We start from the raw sequence: 11,548 nt of genomic DNA, 5'->3' as shown, positions 1-11,548 counted from the left end.
TAGCCAATGCTGTTCATATATAACTACATTCGCCTTGCATAGACAAAATATTTTCCAATTCATTGGTGATTATTCATAAAACTCTAAACATATACATGTAAAAAAAAAAACAATCGTATTGTACTTGCTTCTGGTTACACGTATGCCGGAAGTGTTTGGAAAGTGCAAATTCCGTTACTTTTGTACCTGATTTTTTTTTTAATTCTCATTTTTTTACCCTTTACTTGAATTCTTGCTATAATGATGTGATTAATTTGTATGACACACATTTGCATTTGCTTCGGCATCCGTCCTGTGCAGCTGCCTTGGCGCGTTTAGAGTTTGTCTTGTGTTGGTGGGCACAACGTAAAGACGACACTTCACTGAACCAAATATTTTTGCTGGACTTCAGGCACCGACTTTAATCACTTGCTCAGTGGGCGTTTCTAAGCCTCAGAATGTGGGGCATTTGCAGCAGAATGGTAAGAAACTGACTTTTAGTTTGCTCTTAAAATGTTGCTCATATTGCAATGATCAGAATCTGCTCGTTTCTGGCATATAACAAAATAATTATATCTGGCGTATGACTGATAGTGTTTGGACCGTTGGTGATAGTTTACTGCAATATTTGTCAAGACTCGCTTATAGTATGTTGGCGAGCAAGAATATAGGTCAACCCAAGCTAACTGGGTAAAAGGTTAATTTTGTTTGCAATTTTAAACTTAAGCATAGCTAGCATATAGAATGAAACAATAAAAGGCGATGCTTTACTCGTGTTTGTCGATCTCTTTTGAGATAATTTATTTAACTGTGGCAGTGAAAGGTATGCTAACATGAGATTTAAAACGCTATCAAACTGAACCAAATACACAAGACGAGAGGTTAAAGCCGTGTTAACGTCCACAGAAGCTTCAGTTGTTTCTCTATTCGCCCCTGTGCCACTACGCTTTTTTTTCCGCCAGAATATCCTCAGTGTTTGTTTAACACGTACAGAATTGTCAACAGAAGGTTAATATATATCTAATACCAAGGAGACAAGAAAACGTCGCGTCCTTTTTCTTTTCTGTGTTAAGAGTTAACGTCTTTTCGTCACTCTTTTTTGATAGCACAGTATGCCCCCTACAGGTGGCTATTATATAGTACACACAGCGTGTACTTGGAGGGGAATCAGATTGACCTAAGACAGTTATTGTATAGTTGTCTGTATAAAAATTGAATAATTAACAACGAAACATTAGAAGTGGCATAAAGACATTATGGGCATATGTGTGGTGCCCCATAATGTTTTAACAATACTTAAAAATATCTTTCATGTAAAGCATTTTAAATCCTTATGTATTCTACTATTTGGATCGCAAAGGGTGAGTTTTTAAGTGTCATACAAACATGCATCAATTTTGTAATATCCATGTCATCTTATTTTGTGCAAGAAGCGGTGTACAACATGGCACAAGCAGAAATCCATTATTACATTCAGACTAATATACAAATATGCAAAATATATGTTGTATAGAATATAGAATAGAATAGATCTTTATTGTCATTGTCACACATGTACAACAAAATTTAAAAAGTACCCAGAGAACACCAACAGAAGCACAACGACATACAACATATATGTGCTAACCACATGCATCACCTTGCTGTGCTAGATATGTGTCCTTTTTATAGATGAGCATCATATACTAAATTTACAAGGGAGTGCATTGGAAGACAATGATTGTTTTGAAAGTTCCTAAGATATCCAAAGCAATGCTTCAGTTTGCTATGTAAATGATCATTATGGAGATGTGATGTGATATTGAGTGGAGCAGTGCAAAACAGGTCGTAATATATACTGTGTTTTTTTTCCACCTCTTTAGTTAAAACATGTCAATGGGAATAGGAGTGGATGCACAAAACCGCCATGACAAATCAGCAATGATTTAAATGTTAAGTTCTCTTATTCAATCTTCCAGGTAAAGGTGGGGATGACAAAACCCGGTGGCCTGGTAAAACCCTGCCACTTGGTGAAGCCAGTTTCAGCAACCCGGATCACTGGGAGATACTTGACCCACCAGAAGGGGTTACCCAGTCTTCCTGTCCCCCCTCTGCAGCAGACATTAGAGCACTACATCACAGCTCTGGAGCCCATAGTGGAGATGGATGAGCTGATGCACACAAAGGAACTAGTCGATGACTTTCAGAAACCTGGAGGTGTTGGTGAAAGACTGCAGAGAGGCCTTGAGAGGAGAGCGCAAAACACAGAAAATTGGGTGAGCTTGTAAAAAACAAAACGTTGTACAATATTAATGGCTTGTTTAATGAGTTTTTATTTAATAAATAATATAATTTTAGGTGTTTCACTGTATTTTTAGTTGTCAGAATGGTGGGTGCAGGTGGCTTACCTTGACTATCGTTTGCCGGTGGTGATCCATTCCAGTCCAGGGTTGGTTTTGCCTCGAATGAACTTCATTGATAAGCAGGGACAAATAAGGTGATCATATTTTGCCTAAAACATTACAATAGAAATGATTGACAATTAATGTATTGGAATTGTAGTGTTCCTTGAGAGCCCCAATCCAGCATGTTTTCTATGTTACCCTGTTACAGCACACCTTATTCAAATGATTAGGACTGTTATCAGGCTTGTGCAAAGCTTGCTGATGAGCTGATCATTTGAGTCAATTGTGTTGGGGCACGGAAACGTCAAAGTCTGCTTTATTGTCAATTTCTTCACATGTCAAGACACACAAAGAGATCGAAATTACGTTTTCCAGTATCCCACGGTAACAAGACATATTACACAATATACATACAACAGCACAAAAAGTAAAAACAAGAAGGCACAAACAATGAACGAAAGAAGAGCGATGAATAAATAATACTACAGTGGTCAAAATTAATCGACTGATCATCAAATTAATCGACAATTATTTTAAAAATTGAGTAAGCGTTTTAAGAGCCATTTATTACCTTTGAATAGTCCAAATCCTGTAATGTCAGCCTCTCAACAGCAATTATTCATTAGGTTTTGTATTCATTCATGAAAACCAATGATCTTTTATGTCTAATCTGAAAAAGACATTTGCAACCATCTGCCTTTACTACAGAAGACAATAACCACACCAGTGACTGAATCAGTTCCAAAGTTTGGTGTGTACCTTAATCCCTCTTGTGTGATATTGTTTAATTGTCCCTTCTTTTTATCGATAAACAATGCCAAATAACCAATAAAAGGTTTTTTAGTACACATTCACGCAAAATAAAATTTTATCAATTTATCAAAATCAATTCTAAAACTATTCAATACTGACAGCCCAACTGGATATTGAGGACTGGACTTGGAGACCCCTGCTCTAAAAGAACCGACAGCGTGGTGTGGCTGTCTGCCTTGACCGGTTGGGTTTGGGCTGAAAGACTTAGCAAGGGACAAATAAAATGTCTCCACTTGACTGGAAACTTTACTTTTGCTAAATTGTTCTCCTGTGGGCAGTGGGGGAGGGGTGGTGAGTACATGCGTGGCGTATCGCTTGCTTGCTCGCTTAGCACCAGTTGCCCGGGCTTAGTCTTGAGCTATTGTTACAAAGGATTTCACTGGCATGTACCGGAAATAAATGATCATAAAACAGATATTTTCAAAATTTACAGTTTAAATGTCAAGTGCCCACTGAGTAATAAATGAATCATTTAATCATCTAGTCAACGTTAGTCATTTAACCACCCACAGGTTGCAATAACTCTTATTTTTGGTCAACAGGTTTGCTGCCAAACTGATTGCAGGTGTTTTGGATTTCAAGACAATGATTGATAAGTGAGCACATGCAATTATCTTTTGTTTTAATTCTGTTTTATGACATAGCAAATATTTTTGTGGTTTTGTATTACTATAATATCCTGTCAACAATTAAAAATGACAATACTTTTGTTCATATCAAATTAAAATCGTAATACTATTGTAGAGATGACAATTAAAGCATCAGCAAGTGTACATTACTCTGCTTTATTAATGCCAAACGATTTCATACCCATACCAATTGTGTTTTTGGTTACTATGTTATTTTGGGAAAACATTCAGAAATGTATTGAAAATATTTATAATGTTATAAATAAATGTAACTTGCTGTTGTCTTAATTTGTTCTGTAATACATAATTGCCTATGCTTTCTACACACATTGTCATAAATGCTGTGTCCCGTTTGTTTTAATCAAAAGAGCTGTTGTAATACTGCAGTGAGACCATACCGGTGGAGTACCTGGGAGGGAAGCAACTGTGTATGAATCAATACTATGAAGTGCTATCGTCCTGCCGTATCCCTGGTACGAAGAGGGATGCTGTGGTGAACCATGGAAAAAGTTCCAGGCCCACTAAACACATTACCGTTGTGCACAATTTTCAGGTGAGGAGCACAAATATGGTTTGCTGTCATCTGGATTTTGTCCACTTGACTGAGCAGACTTTTGACTCATTGATGATCCTGAATGGTTCATCAAGCAACAAAAATCATATACTGCTAAACATTACATTAACGTCAAAGCTAAAATCAAAACAATCATCAGTTTGAACATCAGTGTCTGTTCTAATAAAGTAGGTCTACCAAAATAAAGTATATTAAATTGCCTCTACTGTAAAGTTCATTAGATTAATCAGAAAATGTAAATGTTTTGTCTTACAAAATTTAATAGATGAGGAAGGTCGTTTGATTGATTTAATTTATTGGCCATATTGAAGCTCAGAAGACAGCCAATTTGAGGTATCTGTGGATTCATTAATCAATGACAAATCACTTATAAAATTAAAACACAAATACAAGATACACTTTGACGCAAATAAAATTGTATTTGATTATTCGATTAATCGTTGGAATAATCAATAGGATAATCGATTCTAAAAATATAGTAACAGCCCTAGAACTAATAAAACTTCCCATCTCTCTGTCAGGCTTCACCAAGGATATAAAACGCAATAAAGCCCAATGACTTATCAATCATCGTATTAAACACAGAGAAAACAAAAGTATAATAAAACAACGCATTGTGAAAAAAAATATTATGGGTAAAAGGAACGCCAGGTCAATGTGATTTTCAAACTTTCCAGTGTCGTGATCTGGGACTTGAATCTGGTTCTGTCACTAGTTAGGCAGTTAGATGACTTACCAATGCTAGTTATTACTGTGTGTTCTGCATGACATGATTCTTTGATCGATATTTAATGCGCATTTTCTCTCACAAAATCAATCAGAACTGACCATTTTTGTGCTAAGCTACACTGAATATCTAAACGTGTTACATAACAGTCTCTGTCTCTCTCTCTCGCTCTCATTTTGAATTTAGTTCTTTGTGCTGGATGTGTACAACAGCGATGGGTCACCACTGACTGCTGAACAGCTCCGTGTTCAGCTCGAGCGTATCTGCAGCTCCTCTGAGAAGACCAGCTTGGAGCCTGTGGGCATCCTCACTACCCAACATCGTGACACCTGGGGCAAGACTTATATTGACCTCATCAAAGGTAAGTGATCTTAACAATACAATGTTAAACAGTTGCCATTTTTGTTTGTACATTGTGCTTCTAATATAGACTTGTGAGCAATGAAAAGGAAACATTAGGTGATTAAAATCACATCATCGGGTCAAGTCCTTCACCTGGATTCCTTAAACTTGGATTTCATAATTGATTTGTTTATTTAGATCAGACCAACAAAGAATCCGTGTCGGCAATTCAAAGAAGCATATTCGCGCTGTGTTTGGATGGGCCGATGCCTCAAGTGCCAGAGGATGCTTATCGGAGCTGTGCGGCAGTGCAAATGTTGCATGGTGGAGGGAGTTTATGGAACAGTGGCAACCGCTGGTTTGACAAAACACTGCAGGTGACATGCAACTCTAAAACTTGGCCTTCAGTCTAGAAAGCGTGTTTATTTTAACATAAAGCACTCTCAAATTATGTTAGTTATAATGATGACAAATCTTTCTTTTAGTTTATTGTTGGGGAAGATGGGACATGTGGGGCCAACTATGAGCATGCCCCAGCAGAAGGCCCACCCATTGTCGCCCTGATTGATCATGTTGTGGAATACACGTAAGTACTTAAATAAAATTTATCTTATTTGAGCCCCACAGAAAACACCATGAGCCAGATTTACTAGGTTTGCGTGTGCAGAAATAGGCACAATTTTGCCACATAGTTCAATTTTAATATTGTTAAAGAAGAATATAGTGAATTTAGCACACTAAATGTGATTTATCAAACCTCAGACAAATAGTGATGGCTGATTTTGTGTCACTGAACACATCTAAAAAGCAAATGCATATTCAACAGTGAAATTTTCATGCTGATTCGGAGCTAGTCACAGTCAGGCTATATCACCTTTGACAACACATGCAATTTAGAGCCTGCTATTTGAGATTTTAGTGAATCAAGCCCGATTGTTTATATCATGTGTAAAAACAGGAGGAAGCCAGAGATGTTTCACTCTACCACAGTGCCTTTGCCTATGCCCAAAAAGCTGCACTTCAACATCACACCTAAGCTCAAAAAGGAAATTGAAGAGGCCAAAAAAAGCATGAATACGTAAGCACTGCATTTTCCATTTCCTGATGTATAATTATATTTAAATTGCTCAGATTCCTATTGCTGTCTTTGCAGACTAGCGGATGACCTGGATATGAGGGTTATTGTGTTCAGCCACTTTGGAAAAAATGTTGCAAAAGCCCACAAGATGAGCCCTGATGCATTTATACAGGTTGCATTACAACTGGCTTACTACAGGTATTGGGGGGTAAAAAATATACAATCCATTTTATTAACTGTTTGATCAATTGAAACTAAAAGCGCTTTGTAAATCTAAAACTCAGATAACTAATGTAACATCATATTTAGAACTGTTTTTTTCTTTGCAGGATGTATCAGCATTGTTGTGCAACATATGAAAGCGCCTCTCTGCGTATGTTTCGACTTGGTCGCACTGATACAATCAGATCAGCCTCGACTGCCTCCGCTGCTTTTGTGAAGTCCTTTGATGATCCAAACAAACAGGTGTGTTATACTCCCCTTTCAGAAACCTTGTTCCAAGAGTCGTCACCTGAATCTGCTGGTGGAGTTTGGGTGTCCAAATGATCCTGAGATTCAAGTTTTCATGAGCTTTATGCCCCTCATAGGGTTGACAACAGTAAATAGACAGACTAGGCATGGATTATCTGTATTTTGGGTTTGGTAAAGTGGCACAACTTCGCTGAGCGTCTTCTGCATTTTTTATTTTCAGTCGACATTAAGTGGCAGTACAAGGTAAAATGGCAGCCCCTTGATATTTACAAAAGATGGAGAATTTTCCTGCTTGATTCAAATTTCACATGCAATATTGCCATTTTTAATTACTATAGATTACACTTTTTTCATAGTTTGGCTGGTCCTGTGACTTATACCCAAAATTCCCATTCGCTAATTGTGTTGATGGTATCAAATGAGTTCTGGTTGGATTCTAAACTTCCGCTTCTAAACTACAAAAATGTTTCAGAATCAAATGAATTTCAAAAATATACCTTAAAGAGAATCCTTGAATGAGGGGGCATCTAGTTGATTCAAAGAACATTCCTTATCGGAGCGCCTCCATTTTAGAGCAACCTGTCCGAGTAGCTGTGATAGATTATTTCAGCGACATCAATTTTTTTTGTAAATTTTTATGCATTTATCTGTATCGATTTTTATCGCCCCACATCTGCCATTCTGGTATCAATAGGGTCTGTTGGGTCTTTGAATGCCCCGCGCATTCCAGTTGTTTATTTTTTATCTTGTTGTATGTGTTTCTGCCTGTCTAATAGCTTTATTAATACTTTTTAAAAACATCTTAGACATATTATTATTAGGCAAGTATCTGTGTACAAAATTGAATGATTGTAGTGCTGTACTATGGGTAGTTAATCTAGAACACTGTCATCTTTTTCTCTTATGCAGAACAGGGAGAAGGTGGATCTCTTGGAGAAAGCTGTAAAAGCTCACAGGTCATATACCAACATGGTGAGTGAGTGCATTGCCTTCTCCGTTCCCATTGAAAATCATTTGTTTTCAGCATTGATTAGTTATGGATGTTTAACTGGTACTGTTGCTGTAGTATTTGTTTGACAGAGTCTGACATGTAAGATAGATGAACGATAGGTGCGGCCGTAACTTATTTTGGCAACAATGCTATTTGTATCCATCCTCTTTGTCCTTGTCAGGCAATCAGCGGTCAAGCAATTGACCGACATCTACTAGGTCTGAAGATGCAGGCTGCTGAAGAAAAGATCTCAATTCCTGATGTCTTCAAAGATCCCTCCTATGCCAAAGCTTTGCACTACTGTTTATCTACAAGTCAGGTATACTTTATTTTCTGAATATATAAAAAGGTCTTAGGTCTTAGCATAAATCTTAAGACATCACTTGGTCTCTTGTTTTGCTATGCTGATACTACATACTGATACCGTATTCTCCGGACTATAAGTTGCGCCGGAGCACAAGTCGCACCATCCATAAAATGCATAATAAAGAAGAAAAAGACATCTGAGTCACATTGGAGTATAAGTCGCATTTTGGGGGGAAATTCATTTGATAAAATCCAACACCAAGAACAGACATGTCATCTTTAAAGGTAATTTAAAATAAAAATAGAATAGGGGCAATAACAGGCTGAATAATTGTTTGGTATGCTAACGTTACATGACACATAAACAACGAACTGAGAACGTACCTGACGTAACGTATTAAGAGTTATTCAGATAACTATAGCATAAATAACATGCTAACAAGTTTACCAAACCATCCGTGTCACTCCAAATCACTAACTCCAATGAAATTGTCATCCTTGGTGTCACTTTTGAACAATTCCGCTAACTCCGGAAGTAGAAGATGCAGCACTTCCTGTTCTACGTGGCTTACATCAGATTCGTCAGTTGCCGTTCCAATTATTCCACAGGCCTAGAGCGCCCTCATGCGGTTTAGTGTGAAAATAACATGTAAAATGATATAATAATGTCTTAATAATTTAACACATAAGTCGCTCCTGAGTATAAGTTGCACCCCCGGCCAAACTATGAAAAAAAACTGTGACTTATAGTCCGGAAAATACTGTAATTATTATTCATAGATATGGCTAAAGACTTTTTCAAAGTGTTGTATATCAAGATCTGCAATTCCTGTCATAGATAACAGATTTTTGATTAATATGTACAGACAGGGTCGAATAGTGTGTGTGTGTGTGTGTGTGGGGGGGGGGGGGGGGGGGTACACACCAAATACTACAAACTCAAATTGCAAATTACTTTGTTTTCAAACTCATCTTAAAATGTATCTTTAAAGATAAATGGCTAGCATGGTTTGATTGAAAAACAAATGCAGGGGAAGTATGTGAACTAGCTTTTGTTGGCTTCGCAACCGGTAAAAATACCATTGCCGAACAATAACAGCGCCTCGGCATTTTGTTAGCTTGAGCTTTTTAAGAGTAATTCCGCTGAGCAAAAATATGCAGACGTGGCAAAGGCACTTTTTATTGTCTGCTAACAAGCCAGGCTAAACTAAGCTGCAGCTCATCATAAAAAGATTGGAGGAGAGGTAAGGTATATCACTTCAACATACTTAAGACAGGGTTTGGTGCTATCTTGTGGTATTTTAATGGGTTGGATAGGTTTGTAGAAAAAGAACGCAAATATGTGAATTTGTTAATAATAAACCGCATAGATGAAAGGGCTAAATGTACTGTGCTTTGCATATTTGGCCTTCAAAATACTTTCTTTTTTCCAAAAGGTGCCATCCAAGACTGACTGCGTCATGTGTTTTGGCCCTGTTGTACCTAATGGATATGGCGTCTGCTACAATCCCATGAATGATCACATCAACTTTGCGATTTCATCTTTCAATGGGTGTAAAGAAACAAATGCAGCCAGTTTGGCTCAAGCTGTGGAGAATGCACTTGTTGACATAAAGACGCTGCTGGAACAAACACCAAGAGCCAAACTGTGATGCTGGCTCTGGATGCAGACCAGATTTAGTAAACACTGAAATAACTTGAAGGAATTGATCTCATTTCGTACTTATTAATGATACATATTTTTAGAGATGTTCTTTGGCATGTCATAAACCTTGTCCATCATTTTATCGAGAGTCAAATCATGCATAACCAGAATGAAATCACTTCAGCTTAATAAATAATGATTGTAGTCTGGCTGTAAAATCAAGGTTAAAGCAAAGTCAGCCATGGTGCAGTAAACTCAATTCAGTGAGATTTTTATAATGTCTGAAAACATTGCATGACCTTTATAATGTCTGAAAACATTGCATGACAAACAAAACCTACTTTCTGCAAGAAGTAAATGTCCTCTGCAGTCGAATTACTATGCACTACTGTTCAAATAGTTTTGTTTTCCCCTAGAGATTTTACTGTCCAGTTTTAAAAGAATCAAGACTGTGCCTTCATTTATGTTGTCACTTGACACTTTGGCCCATGCAGCACAGATGTTTACTTTGAATGGTCAGTCATCATTTTTTTCGTACAAGACAGAATGTAAATTGTCTTATATAATTGTGTAAAAGTGTTTCTTTGACAAGTTGTGCCACATGAAATATTTGAATTAAAATATTTAATTATCTTTTGTAATATTTTATTGTAAAGGGACTTGGTTGTGTGCGTACTGCATCATTTTGCATCCCAAGTATTGTTGCAATTGGAAGTACGAATAAACCTAGAACGTACGGAATACCCATATGTTGTCGTCAACTAGCTTAAACCAAGCCTTTACCGCATAGAAATTTAGCCTCCTGTCCTTGGAAGTGAGATGCAAACAAAAAGAGGAAGGAAAGAAGACTTCAGAACCTGCATGAACAGATTAAGGAGAAAGTAAAATGGCTTTGTGATGATTTAACAATACCCATCCGTTTTTTATAATTTTTTTCTCATGGTCATGGGTGAGATGGATAGGATCCAAAGGAAACCCATGCATGATGCACTGCAAGAGGAAGGCTCGGGCTGAGATCGGAATCCCCAACAGTCGGGAAGGTGTGCTAACCAAGAGCAACAGCAACATCAGCGGAAGTGACTCATAATTAATGTGTGATGTCAGCGTTAAGGCCCTAAGCCAATTATTTGTGAAGGTGGTGGGGTCTGTGTTCAAGGCCTTGCTTAAGGAGATTGCTCAGGAAGCATACCAATAGCAATTTTCATATTTCCTTCCATTCATTGTGAGACTCAAACCATCGTATGACATAGCTGTCTTAACTACTGTCTTAATTACTATGTATACAGTAATCACAGTGTCATGAAATGCTACACAGTAAGTATGTAACCATGAATGTCAAGTACATGTTAAATCCTGCCTTGGCTGTCACAGGAAACACTTCCATGTCAATTCCACAAACAGTATTTTGCTCAAAGAGACCGCAACAGTATCTCAGGAAGAAAACTAGCAAATCCCAGACAATTTGTTCTTTATTTCGTTCCTACCATTACCCAAAATTCCCCTTATTTACATTTTTTTTTTTTTCTTCCCTACTGGGCCCCACTTCACCGGAAACAGCACGTCATTTCCAAGCACAGAGAGTTCATGTCGTTATCCGACCAGTATGACT

At 37.5% G+C, this 11,548-nt stretch overlaps 1 protein-coding gene across 2 annotated transcripts; it reads left to right on the top strand.

Moving 5' to 3' along the window:
* The first annotated feature begins 68 nt into the window (after positions 1-68).
* crata (carnitine O-acetyltransferase a) lies at positions 69-10,572 on the top strand. Of its 2 annotated transcripts, none has more exons than XM_088391910.1 (14): positions 69-461; positions 1,938-2,234; positions 2,337-2,455; positions 3,719-3,772; positions 4,193-4,358; positions 5,293-5,467; positions 5,647-5,825; positions 5,934-6,034; positions 6,407-6,526; positions 6,602-6,724; positions 6,856-6,991; positions 7,907-7,969; positions 8,170-8,307; positions 9,731-10,572. In XM_088391910.1, exons 1-14 carry the CDS (start codon positions 438-440, stop codon positions 9,944-9,946), a joined length of 1,911 nt encoding a protein of 636 aa, XP_088248036.1. In that variant the 5' UTR covers positions 69-437; the 3' UTR covers positions 9,947-10,572. The 2 variants fall into 2 exon arrangements, with proteins under 2 accessions (XP_088248036.1, XP_088248035.1); XM_088391909.1 differs by lacking the exon at positions 69-461 and adding an exon at positions 1,119-1,340.
* The last annotated feature ends 976 nt before the right edge of the window (positions 10,573-11,548 follow it).

Source organism: Syngnathus floridae, chromosome 12, assembly GCF_059516105.1.
Source record: "Syngnathus floridae isolate MCC-2025c chromosome 12, RoL_Sflo_1.0, whole genome shotgun sequence".
In the NCBI taxonomy this organism is placed as follows: domain Eukaryota; kingdom Metazoa; phylum Chordata; class Actinopteri; order Syngnathiformes; family Syngnathidae; genus Syngnathus; species Syngnathus floridae.
Note: the sequence above shows the minus strand (reverse complement) of the source record. Positions and strands in the feature narration are given on the sequence as shown.